The sequence below is a fragment of the Sceloporus undulatus genome, chromosome 8 (genome assembly GCF_019175285.1).
Source record: "Sceloporus undulatus isolate JIND9_A2432 ecotype Alabama chromosome 8, SceUnd_v1.1, whole genome shotgun sequence".
In the NCBI taxonomy this organism is placed as follows: Eukaryota; Metazoa; Chordata; class Lepidosauria; order Squamata; family Phrynosomatidae; genus Sceloporus; species Sceloporus undulatus.
The window spans coordinates 675,419-688,645 of record NC_056529.1 but is presented as its reverse complement, the minus strand read 5'-3'; the positions used below and the strand labels follow the sequence as shown (position 1 = coordinate 688,645).

The 13,227-nt window shown below is 44.0% G+C and overlaps 2 protein-coding genes across 3 annotated transcripts in view; both read right to left on the bottom strand.

The window, feature by feature from the left end:
* The window catches only part of LOC121914510 (testis-expressed protein 47-like), a 6,750-nt gene extending 4,198 nt beyond the window's left edge, over nt 1–2,552 (bottom strand). Inside the window, exon 1 of the mRNA XM_042437986.1 lies at nt 2,481–2,552. The gene's annotated coding sequence lies outside the window, so the exon portion shown is untranslated. The remainder of the gene's footprint in view (nt 1–2,480) is intronic.
* A 733-nt stretch (nt 2,553–3,285) lies between these two features.
* Nucleotides 3,286–13,227, bottom strand: part of SLC5A11 (solute carrier family 5 member 11) — a 26,599-nt gene continuing 16,657 nt past the window's right edge. Inside the window, exons 7-16 of one of the 2 annotated variants that reach the window (XM_042437982.1) lie at nt 11,834–11,939; nt 11,162–11,242; nt 10,436–10,641; nt 9,748–9,883; nt 9,421–9,528; nt 8,403–8,553; nt 7,305–7,473; nt 6,671–6,886; nt 5,606–5,780; nt 3,286–5,167 (exon numbers count right to left, since the gene is read on the bottom strand). In XM_042437982.1, coding sequence (XP_042293916.1) covers nt 4,947–5,167; nt 5,606–5,780; nt 6,671–6,886; nt 7,305–7,473; nt 8,403–8,553; nt 9,421–9,528; nt 9,748–9,883; nt 10,436–10,641; nt 11,162–11,242; nt 11,834–11,939 — 1,569 coding nt within the window. In that variant the 3' untranslated portion in view covers nt 3,286–4,946. The remainder of the gene's footprint in view (nt 5,168–5,605; nt 5,781–6,670; nt 6,887–7,304; nt 7,474–8,402; nt 8,554–9,420; nt 9,529–9,747; nt 9,884–10,435; nt 10,642–11,161; nt 11,243–11,833; nt 11,940–13,227) is intronic. The other variant, XM_042437981.1, reaches the window with a different exon arrangement.

Below are 13,227 nucleotides of genomic sequence, written 5' to 3'. Positions count from 1 at the left end.
ACAGAATGGCTGATGATGGGGCAAAGCGCACCAGTCCTGGGCTTCGAGGTCTCATGCGCTCAAAGATGGGTGGATTTATTCTTCTTTTTGACGTGTCCAGGGAAGTCTATTCTGCTTTGGTCAAGCCTCACCTGGAATAACACTGTCCAGTTCTGAACAAAACAATTCAAGAAGTGGACAAGCTGGAGCATGTCCAGAGGAAACTGAGCAAAATGATGAAGGGCCTGGAAACCATAAAGCCCTACAAGAAGAGACTTGGGGAGATCCTGGGTATGTTTAGCCTGGAGAAGAGACGATTCAGAGGTGATATGATAGTTATGATATGTTTAAATATTTCAAGGGGTGTCATATTGAGGATGGAGCAAACTTGCTTTCTGCTGCTCCAGAGAATAGCACACAATGGAGCAATGGATGCAAGCTCCAGGAAAAGAGATTCCAACTCAACATTATGAGTCTATGCTTTGGCCTTGTGTCCAGTTCTGGTCATCATAATTCAAAAAGGATGTTGAGAACCAGGGATCTTTTGCAAAGAGTCCATAAAGATTTTGGGGGAGTCTGTTGACAATACTGGGTAAGAGATTCTGGGAATTGCAGTCATTGCGGAATCCTTATCCAGAGGGATTTTGGAGACCCTGCCCATGCTGGGACTTGCAGTCCAATGGATGTGGTTGCCTGATCAAAATCTGGGAGCCATGATCCTAAAAAGGTTACTTTGCAAAGCCATTAAAAGTGGCCACATTAAAGGAGCATTTATGCGCATCTTTTTACTTTCAGGATTTTAGCAACAATGAATTACCGATGTTACTTTATTTGCACAATTGCATGTGATAATCATTTGCTCAATGACTCGACATTTTCACTTTATTTGCGGGATGCTTTAAATGCTCTTTAATCTCTCTTGAATGCTGAAATTCGCCCCAGTGTGAAATTACCAGTAGCTCCACTAGATGGTGCCAGATCACCACATTCAGCTGCTGGGACTTACTGGGAGCTGCTTTTGTTGCAGCTAGGAGGTGGAAACCAGTATGGCCAGTCCAGTTCCATTTCCTCCTGGGCTGGGCCAGGAGAGATGAATAGCTAGACCAGTTTGACCAGTGAGTCAGGGATTTGTAGTTTTCAGCTGTGCAAGGAGTAAGCCCTGTGCCCCAGGACATGTACAAAGTACTTTTCTCTTTAAGTATCCATACACAGAAACACAATTGGGATTTCTGAGCCAAAGAGTATAGGGCCTCTATATAGGAACAACATCTATAAAATGTTGTTGTTGTTGCGTGCCTTCAAGTTGTTTCCAATGCATCATGGGGTTTTCTTGGCAAGTTTCTTCAGAGGGGGTTTGCCATAATATAATATAACAGAGGGATGCTGGTAGTAGGAGTATGGAATCAGTACAAAATTTGTACATTGTTCTCACACACACACACACACACACACACAATTCATATATACATGAACAATGTGCAAATTTAGTACAGAAAAAGTCCCAAATGCAAACATGCATGTGTGTGTGTGTGTGTGTGTGTGTGTGTGTGTATGAGAGAACAATGTGCAAAATAAGTCCTGAGTACAGAATGAGTCCTGAAATGCAAAGATTCATATATATGTGTGTGAGAGAGAGAAGTGTGCAAATTTGTACAGAAAAAGTTCCAAATGCAAATGTGTGTGTGTGTATATATATATATTTGAGAATGATGTGCAAATTTTATACAGAGTAAGTCCTGAAATGTAGATTCTTTCATATACATACATACATCAACTATGTGCAAATTTTGTACAGAAAAAGTCCCAAAATATAATGATGATTAATAATAATAATAATAATAATAATAATAATAATAATAATAATAATAATATCTGAGAGGGGAGGCACCTGAATAAGATATGTGCCACATTTGTGTTATATTGTGAAGGGTTTTTTTTTTTTAATATATGAAGGGCTTTAATGTAAGGCTGAAGCCTTCAAAAAGGGCGGGAAATGAGGGGTGAGACAGAGGGGGTTTTATTTTAAAAAGAAGCACCTGAGGAGATTTTCAAGGCACTGAAGGGTTTGCAATAACTCTGTTGTTGTTGTTATTGTACTGAAGGGTTGTGTTATTTATTGCTTGTGGTATAAACTAATAAAGATATACTTGAGGGAGAGGGAAGAAGAGGAGAAGCTGAGGAGAAAAAGTGAATTTTAAGCATTGAAATTTAAGCCAGAGGCGATAGATAGATAGATAGATAGATAGATAGATAGATAGATAGATAGATAGATAGATAGATAGATAGATATCTTTTTGAAAGCCTCAGACTTAAATTATATACAGTATATTATGAAGCACCTGAGGAGATTTCAAAGTGCTGAAGGGTTTGGAGTAACTCTGTGAGGTAAAAGAAAGCTCTAAGTGTGTGAGGTGTTTTGTTTTCCCCAAGGGAGGAAAGCCTAAAAATAATAAGATATGATGAATAACAACAACAACAATAATAAACAACTCAAGGAGCACCTGAGTAAAATAAAAGGTTGGAAGAGGAAAAAAAAAGGGAGTGTGTTTTGGACTAAAATCTCAGAAACTGTCCCAAACACACTGCAGAAATAACCCAGTTTGAGACCGCTTTAACTGCCCCTGGCTCAATGATAGGGGATTCTGGGAACTGGAGTTTTGTGAGACATTGAGCCTTCTCTGTCAGAAAGAGAGCTCTGGTGCCACCCCAAACTACAATTCCCAGGATTCCCTAGCACTGAGCCAGGGCAGTTAAAGCTATGGAGTGTATATTTTGGACCTGAGGAGAAATAGAGAACTTAAAGCACTTTGAGGCTGAGGCACAAAAGGGCAGGAATGAGGCACGAGGGGGTTTTATTTTAAAAAAACTTGGTAACATCATAAATGGAATAAATTAGGAATAAGGGAAGTTGTATATGCGAAGGAAAGGGAGAATTATTATTATTATTATTAACCTTTATTTATAAAGCACTATAAATTTACACAGCGCTATACATACAATCTTTTTAATTGCCCACTTGACGTAATATAGGAGGCAAAAAGGTGAAAATTGGGGGACATGGAGTTTGTTTGGAGGGAATGAAGGTCTGGAAAATGTGTAAGAGGAATGAGGTGAATTTTAATGTCTTGTTTGTTTATTATTATTTTTAATTGATATCTTGCTCTTTTTCCCCAACATAGGATTCAAAAGATAAAGAGAAAAAAAGGGAAAATGGTTTTAAAAAGCCAATGTGATTCCAGGCTGCATCAATAGAAGTATAGAGAGACTCATTTCCACCCAGAAAAGAAGCACAGGGCAGCCGTCAGGTCATTGAAACACATTTATTACCAATAAGCCTGCTTGCTGTGTTGGGTTTTCCCCGCGCACCTTGACTCACAGGTAAGCCCCATTCGATTCTATGGACGTTACTAGAAACAAGCTTCAGGCGACACTGCGCACGATTCGTACAGCTGGGCCGCAAATATTTATTGCCATAATTGTGTTGACGGAAAGAGCGCAAGGCTCATAGGAGGCCATTTCCCAGTGCACTGAGGCTGGTTATGTTGTATTGCGAGAGAAAACAACTTAAAACAAGTAGGCGCACGGACAAACGAAAGCACCTTTCCATAAGCACTTAACCCCATTCCACATAATAAATAAAAACACACACTTATATATGCGTGTGTGCGTGTGTGTGTGTGCATTTTAAATACCATGGAAAAAACCATGGCATTCATAAAATATTCTGTAAAAAAATAATCCCACTGTCTGCATTTTTTAATGTGCTTCAAGGGGAACACTGTCAACACTTCCTCTAGATGAATGCATACACATCTCTCATAAACACAGAATATTCTTGCACCATGCCATTTTGTTCCCCCCACCTTGAGGAATCCTGGGATGTATAGTTTGGATGGGGACTTGGAATCCTCTGCTAAAAAGCTCTAGTGTTTATGCATTTTAGGGCTGGGAGAGGTGGCAGGACTGTGAATTAACCCATTTTTCCTCCTTCGAAGGGATTTCTTCAGAGATAACATGCCTCAGACTTGCAAATGAAGCTCATCTTCTACCTTCCACTGACAGATCACTAAATAAAGCACGCTAAGTGCAAGATACATATCTGAGGGAAAGCACATGCTCCATCAAACGGACATCTTTCGCTGCCTGAGTTTACCTCTGCCAAAACCATGCAAAGTGTGTTATGCAATCTGGCCCACTAGGGACTAAGAGTTTTAAAGTGTTATCTATCCTATAGAAATAAATAATTTGCAGATCTGTTAAATTAGCCTCAACATTTGGCCAATCAACCCTGGGAGCTGTCGTTTTGCAAGAAGGGGTCTCCCGCACCAAATTGCAATAGGTTCCTAACCAATGAAGCTACTGGTCCACAAGGATGTAACTGAGTTGTGGGTATGCCTACCACAAATGTTAGTAATCCTATTAATCATTGGACCTCCTCTTCAGAGGCCATTGATCATCTTCAGAATATCAGGCGTTGAGGTCAAGATGGAGGGGAGAAGACCATCAATGCCAGCAACTGCTTTGGCTGATGGGTTTTGAGAACAAAGTACCTGGCAGGAAGGAACTCTATCTGGTCCAGCAAGGCAGTTTTTAATATCTTCTCCTCAAAGGGGCACACATACTGGCAGGTTTCTTTAAGGAAAGTCTCACCTGTTGCTTGAATCCCAAGCTGACTTTGCATGACGATGTACCCAGAGCATTATCTGTGCAAGAATGGGCAGGATCCAGCGTGGGGTGGAAAGCATGGGAGACCTCATAAAATGTTCTGTAAAAAAATCTCCTTCACCCAGAATCACTGGTTTCCACTTTATCCGCCTGCAACACACCCCAAAACATGGGAAACCCTCTGCGTTTGTCCTTGGGTACCATTTCAGGGGGAAGAGAAGTTGCAGGAGGACCCAACTCCACTTGCATTGGAAACCCAAGACCATGGACAGTATCCTTGCAATTGGCATAATTTGGGAACGCTACGCGAAGTAAGCCCAGAGGAAGACTCCGGCGCTCAGGCACAATATCAAGTTGACATTAAGGATGTGCTTCACGGCGGGTGCCTCTTCTACCAATGCCAAGTCGGTCTCCTCTTTGGTCCCTGCAGTCATCTGGGGTGTGTCGGCATCTTGGCGCTCCATCCCACAGACCCACAAGACCAGCCGCATAAGTTTGGAGGCCTTCTTGCCATCCAGGGCACCTAGCAAGGAAGGAGTCAGGATTGTAAGGCAACCATCTGGAGAACATGGCCAGTCGCTCCCTGGGTTGTGACTTGCAGGCTCACAACAATAACAAATCATATAAAGAGAAAGACCCAGCATGGCATCTTGAGTGTTGGACTACAACTCTGGAGGCCAGGGTTCAATTCCTCGCTCAGCCATAAAACCCACTGCATGACTTTGGTCAAGCCACACTCTCTCAGCCTCGGACGTTAGCAATTGCAAAACTCCTCTGAACAAACCTTGCCAAGAAAACCCCAGGATAGGCTCCCCTTGGGGTTGTCATGAAGGCACACAACAACAACATTCAGCACCTTGGCAGTTCCTTTATAAATTTGGATGCAAACCCAGAGTGCGTTCACTCCCAGCCTATGGACTGCCATGGATTTTCCTAGTAAGATTTGGCGAGGGCCACTTACAAGTTTTTTTGTCACTGATGTTTTCGGGGCCATCGCTGATCTCAAACTGGACTGGAGGAGCAAGAGGAGGGACCTGGATGCCATCGACGGGAAGAGCGCAGGGACTGCTAGAGACTATAGAAAAGTCCTTCTTCACGGGAACATCCTTGCGGGTGAACCACGTTAAGCGGCTGATCTGTGAGGATGCAAACATTGATGAGAAAGAATTTGTGCATGCCTTTCACCAATGCCAAGCAGCAATAGTTCAGCATCTGCCAAGGATCCTGGCTGGTTCCATGGTGCAGCTGCCCACACTCCCATTGATCTCTATTTCTTTTGGGGGCAAAGTCAACATTAGCACTTCTTGGCGGATTTCAGAGGCCACAAGTGGAAAGCAGGGGCCAAATGCATTCCATAAGACACTATTAGCCCACCCTTGTGACAAAAGGCATGCTTGCTTCCTGGTCAGATTCTCAGCTGGCATGGAAATGCTCTGCCTGGCACATCTCCCAAAGTAAATCAATCCACTCCAAGCCTCCACTCACTGAACCCTATTGAGGAAACTCCCTATCAGAAGAGCCACTGATAAGCAATGGAACAGAACTTGGGAAACTACTTTTCTTTTTTAAACAATATGTTAACTTTTACTCAACTTGTTGGTGTTCTAGCTACAGCAGATGCATCAAATCAGTTGGCCTCGTTGCAAATATTAAGGGGAAGCATAACAAGATATTGTGCAGCCAACATGGTGTAATTGGCATTGGACTACAGCTCTTGAGACTAGGGTCTGAATCCTCACTTGGCCATGGAAACCCACTGGGAGGCCATAGCCAAGTCACTCTCACTCCACTTCAGGAAGGCAATAACAAATCCCCTCTGAACAAATCTTGCCAAAAAACACCATGATAGGTTTGCCTTAGGGTCTCCATAAGTTAGAAATGACTTGAAGGCACAACAACAACAACATATTAAACTTCACACTTTACTCAGGTGCCAGGGCCACTCGTATTTGCATGACCTGAAAAGAATGGCATCAAAGATTTGCCGCAAAAGACCAAGGGACGAAGCCTGTTCGCAACTCCTCACCCTTTCTTTTGGAGGAGACTCCGTCAAGAGGCTGACTGCCACCACCACGATAAGCGAGGCCACTCCCAGGATCATGGAGAAGTAGAGATAGTGAACGTCTTTCACCACTGCTGGCCGCTGGTCTGGCTCTCCGCATTGCGGCGGCAGGTAGACAAAATCCAGGACCATCCGGATCACGCCCATGACCATTCCCAACAGAAGACCACAAAAAGCGCCCTGCAAGAGGAAGGAAAGGAGCCATTTCATGATGGACAAGGACAGCCTTCTGCACCAGATGTAGAAACAGAGCTTGGGAAGTCAGAATCATACAATCCTAGAGGAGGAAGGAACCCCAAGGGCCATATACACCAACCCCATTCTGCCATGCAGGAACACACAACTAAACATCTCCTGAAAAATGTCCATCCAGCCTCTGGTTAATCTAAAACTTTTTTAAAAGACTTGTCCAGGATCTTGAACCCTCTCTGAAAAGTAAATCCTGTACCATGGTCAATGCCTCAAAAGCATCAACATGGAAGCCACCAGAACCCCTTGGTCCCTTCTTTTTTCAGAGGTCCATCATTTACTCAGCCACTTCCTCGAGTGCAATGACTATTGCTCAAGGGCCAAGATAGAACCTGTGCCATTGCATTACCTTTTCGTTCGCCCGCTTCCAGAAGCAGCCCAAAATGAAGACCACGGCGACCGGAGGCTGTAAGTAAGAACTGATGGTCTGGATGTAGATGAAGAGCTGCCCTCCTTGGCTGGCTTGCACCAGCGGGATCCACAGGATAGATATGACAACGAGAAGAAGAACAAACACCCTTGGACCAAGAAGAGAGGGATGGACCAAGAAGAGAGGGATGGACCGCTTAGTCTCTGGTTTTAGGCTATTCATTTTCATGGATGGGAGAGAGTCTGTCCTGCAGCATAGAGGCTGAAATTGTCTTGGTTATTCCCAACTAGATTAGATCCATTTAGTCAACTGTTGGATAGTGGGTCAACATAACACAGTCCCATTGATTCAATGAGGTTACTCTTGTATGGGACTAACTAGTGGAGTCAGGAGAAAATTTAGAATTGCTTTCAAATTACCAGTCAATACTCCATATGGAACCTCTTTGTTATGGCTGCTCAGACTTGGTGATCTTGGGCGAATTGCACCCTCTCAATTTCAGAAGGAGGCAATGCTGGCAAACCCTCTCTCATGAAATCTATAGTGCTCTAGTGGTTCAAGTGACATTCCCTTCAGACCAGGGTTTCAGTGCTTGAGGACACTGGAGACTAGGGTTCAAATACCCGCTCAGCCATGGAAACCCACTGGGAGACCTTCAACAAGTCACACTCTCTCAGCCTCAGAAGAAGGCAAAGGCAAACCACCAATAAACAAAACTTGCTAAGAAAGCCCTGTGATAGGTTTTTCCTTGGGGTCACCATACATGAGACTATCATAACAATCATGAGAAAAAAACTTCAAATGTGGAACAACACCAACAATATCTTGACAAAATGCAAGTCTGTCCCCAGTACCTTTGATTCAGCCTGGAATCACATTGGCGACCAATATCCCGTGGGCATCATCATGCCCAATGACACCCCAGAGGTAATTCTACTTTGGAAATCTTGAACTGAGCACAGATTATTTGCATTCATCCAAAGTGTCCATCTCCTCTTCTGGAGAAACCTACACATGTGTCAGGTTCTAGCCATTATATTTTGCTGCACTGTTGTGGGCAACAGGATTGTCAGTTACCTGCCAACAATCATGAGCTCCCATTCGGAAGATAGTGGCCTGAAATGCCTCCAGAGGTCCATGGTGAAGATGGTGCTAGAGCTGTTGAAGATGGAGGTCAGGGAAGACATCAGGGCTGCGATCATGACGGACATCATCAGGCCTCTCAGTCCTACAAGCAAAAGAAAAAGGGAGAAATGTTTATGGAGCATAGAATCATAGAGTTGGAAGAGACCACAAGGGCCATCCAGTCCAACCCCCTCCTGCCATGCAGGAACTCTCACTCAAAGCATCCCCAACAGATGGCCATCCAGCCTCTGTTTAAAGACCTCCAAAGAAGGAACAAGGCCCAAGAATATTGTGAGGCACAACCCAAATAAACCAAAGCATTGCTTTTCAATCTGGGGAATGCCTTTGGGGTGAAAAATTTCACCAGCACATCAAAAACTTGTTTATGCAGGGTATCTTGAGAACAGTGCTCTGTTTTCCATGCAAAAAGGTTGGGATTTTGTGCAAAGATTATTGCTTATTTACTTACTTTATTTATATCCTGCCTTGGTCCCAAAATAAAACTGAAGTTGCTAATGATGGTCTAAATCAGTGACTCCCAACTTTGGTCCTCCAGATGTTTTGGGCTTCAGCTCCCATAACTTTTGACTGTTGGCCAAGATGGCTGCAGCTTGTGGGATCTGAAGTCCAAAACAAATGGAAGACCAAAGGGTGGAATCATAAGCAAACACTTATTATTATTATTGAATAGATCGATCAATTCCAAACTGTGAGAAATAATTTTTTAAATGCATATTTTCCCCCATAATTTCATGTGGAAATGGGGGGAAAACAGAAGCATTTGTTCTTGTGCATGAATGGGAATGAAGTAAGCAAAGGTTTTACAACTTGGTTGTGGAATTTGAGGCCTGAGCATTCAGTCCCTGGTTTTGTTTCCCTGCAAAGTGCATTTGCTTCTCCTCCCAGTCTCTCCATTTCCTTCCACCTGGTTGTTTGCACCTCTCTTTGAGCGGCTGAGAAGGTCCCTCACCTATTGGCAGGAGTTCAATGACAAGCTTGGGGTAGGCGATGTCGGAACACCCGGAGGGATTGCCACATATCTCTTTACAGATGGCTGGATCTGCACAGGCTACCAGATCTGCAAGGAAATGGGATTCAAAAGAGGGTTGAAGAGCTGGGAGGAAGGGAGAGGTTTCGAGAGAGTCAAAAGGGATAGGAAATAGTTGCCAACCTTTGGTGTGACAAGCAGGGCATTGGGGGCAAGACCTCCTTCCCCACACTTTGCAAAATGCTTTGCACCCACTGAAACCCTGCAGCCCCTTCCTTGAGTAGAAGGCCTCTTACCGTTCCTCCTTACCTGGGAAAAGGATGCGGCTAATCATGCCGGGAAAAACCATCATAAAGAGTGGGAGGATTTTCAGGTAGGAAGCCAAGAGGGCACCTCCCTTGGCGTGAGACAGGTTCTTGGCTGCAAGAGACCTCTGAACAATTACCTGCAAATGAAGGAGATATTTGCAGGATCTATTGGCAAGCAGTGGATGAATTTTGGTCTTTGCTTCCCTTTTTTAGAATGCACATCTTCACGTTTCTAAATCCAGAGCCTTATAAGCTGCTGGGTTTGTTTGCAATTGCTTGTCTGGAAGTGTCTTTCAATACCAGGCTAGGATTTGCTCTATTGCAAACTCTTGTAGCAAAATGGCCTCCGGCAACCATTTTGTCTGTGGGGAACAGAATGTGTGCCTTGGATGGAGGCAGGTTTCTATCCCTGCTTCACTAGACAAAGGTAGGATTGGTTTGTCGTTATAGGAGGGGATATCTGCTCACCATTCCTCCCAATATCTTTCCCCACAAAAATGCAGTAATGTTAAAATGAAACAGATCCCATGGGAAGGACTGGCAAGCAAGAGGATCCTTTCCCAATACCATGGTGTGGAATGGCTGCTCCATTGCTCTTTTAGCATCAGACCTGGACCTAATTCCCACTCCAAAATCCAGAACCATCTTCCAGGAAGTAACCCTATTGATCCAAACCAGCAGAGTCCTACCTGGTCTGTGCACCAATACCACAAAGATGGGATGGTCATGCCAACCAAGACGCCAGGCCATGGCAAGTCAGAGGTGACCGGGTCCCGAAATATGTGGAAGGCATCTTCTCTGGGCAGTCCACAGCTGCTGTTTCCATCACGGTTGCTGGCCACAGCCTTGAAGTATCGGTCCTGAAGGTCTTCAAGACCTCCCACTTTGGCAAAGCCTAGGAAGGCAAAGAGGAAGCCAACCTCAGCTGTTTTGACCTATGAAGCTTTATATGGATTGGGTCCAGGCTATTTGAAGGACTTTGCCTCCCTTTATGAGTCCGTTGGAGTGTTAAGATCTTCTGGAGAGGCCCTTTTCTCTGTCTTACTACCTTTTGAGGCTCATTTGATGGGAACAAGGGAGGAAAGACCTTCTTGGTGGCTGCTCCCAGTCTATGGAACTTATTTCTTAGGAAATTCTCTCTCTTTTTTTTTTTGGCTTGAAAAACACTGTTTTCTGCACAGAAAATACCATTTTCTGTGCAAAACATGGGGATTTTGTATAGATGAAATCCTGTACAATTCTTGAAACTGAACTAGGATTCTTGAGAAATTTGTTTTCCAAGCATAATCCAAATTATTTTTTTAAAAGAAATATTCACCACCTTCTTCCTACCACAAGAATGTTTAATTGGTTGGTTTCTGCTCTCTCCTCTATGGAGCAAAGCAATGAGTCTCCAACTTCCTCAAGGTACTCACTGAATCCCATGAGAGTCAGGGCTCCAGCCAGCATGATGACCGTCTGGAGGGTGTCCGTGTAGATGACTGCTGCAAGGCCTCCTGCAGATGGAAGAAAAGAGTAGGGATATGAGAGCTGGACAGTGAACAAAACTCCTTTGAATTGTGGTGCTGGAGAAGAGTGCTGGGGATACCATGGATGGCCAAAAAGACAAACAAATGGATCCTTGGCCAGACCAAGCCTGAAATCTCCCTGGAAGCCAAGGTGGTTAAGTTGAGGCTGTCATACTTTGGCCACATCATGAGAAGGCACAAATCATTGGAAAAGACAGTGATGGAAAGGTAGAAGGCAGCAAAAGAGAGGAGGATCCTATGCCAGATGGTTGGACTCAGTCAAGGAGGCAATGGCTAGAAGAGGTTGAGAAAAGGGAGTCTTGGAGATGTCTCATCCCCAGGATCGACTCAAGGGCACTTAACAAGAACAACAACCATGCAACCCAATCTTCTGGATGTTTTTTCTTTCCCACAAAGCTGTAATGGCTTTGAGGCTACCAAAGTTGAGTCTTCATGCCCAGATGTACATTACATGAGATCAGTGCTGGAAAGAAATCACCTAAGAGGGCAACCTCCGCTGAATGCATGGATAAGGAAGTCAAAGCAGAGCACTCTCTACCCAAGGATGCTCAGACCCACCTGCCACTGTGTAAACCGCTGTGATGATCAGCAAGCCAATGACGGCCACGTAAAGGTCCCAGTGCAAGGCCTGTTGGATAAATAAGGCCCCCGCGTACATGTCAACCTGAAGGAGAGAACATGGAGACATTCCTCAGTGTTGAATCTCAGTGGGTACCTCTCCAAAGGCATTAATGCATGCAGCTCAAAGGTGGTTGGCAACTTCCATTTCAGGCAGGGATTCAACTCTGGGTCCACCACACAATAGCACACAACTCTAGTTTTACAGAGTCTTCCTCTGACAAAGAGTGTTGGTGCCTCCACAAACTTCCAATCCCAAAATTTCTGTAGGATGTAGTAACGGCAGTTAAAGTGGTATCAAACTGCTTTAATTCTGTCTTGTGGCTACAACCTAGTTCTCTCCAGCAGAGTACTTAAAGTATCTTTTAATGCTTAAAAATATCTGAAAACTGGTATTTCATGTGACTGTCTTACTGTCTGCATTTCCTTGACACCTGTCCCCAAATAACAAATACAACAAAGCAACTATGATATAACAGGCCTCACTGAAACCTGGTGGGATGAGTCTCATGATTGGAATGTAGGAATACAAGGGTATAACCTTTTCAAGAGAAATAGGCCAAACAGGAAAGGAGGAGGAATAGCCTTATATGTCAGGGACATTTACACCAGTGAAGAGATCCAGGACATCAATCCTGGAAGCAAGGTGAAGAGCGTCTGGATAAAAATTAAAAGGGAGGGAAACAACAAGGATGTTATGGTGGGAGTCTACTACAGACCCCCAAGTCAGATGGAGGAACTGGATGACGCCTTTTTAGAACAGATGACTACACACTCAGAAAGGAGAGATGTAGTAGTGATGGGTGACTTCAACTATCCTGATGTTTGTTGGAAGTCAAACTCAGCAAAATCCTCAAGGTCTAACAAATTCCTCACTTGCCTGGAAGACAATGTCATGGTCCAAAAGGTGGAAGAGGCAACAAGGGGATCAGCCCTTTTGTATCTGATCCTAACCAACAAGGATGACTTGGTTAATGAGGTGCAAGTGGTGGGATCATTAGGTGGAAGTGACCATGTTCTCCTAGAGTTTGTTATACAGTGGAAAGGAGAAGCCAGACATAGTCAAACATGCATCCTAGACTTTAGGAAAGCGGATTTCAGTAAACTCAGAGAAGTATTGAGGGTGATCCTATGGTCAGAAATACTAAAAGAGAAGGGAGTTCAGGACAGATGGGAGTTTCTCAAAAGAGAGATACTGAAGGCACAATTTCAAACAGTTCCAATGAGGAAGAAAAATGGGAGATGTCTCAAGAAACCAGGATTGATGACTAAGGAACTTTCAACTGCGCTGAATTTGAAACGGAAGATGTATAAGAAATGGAAAAAGGGGGAAA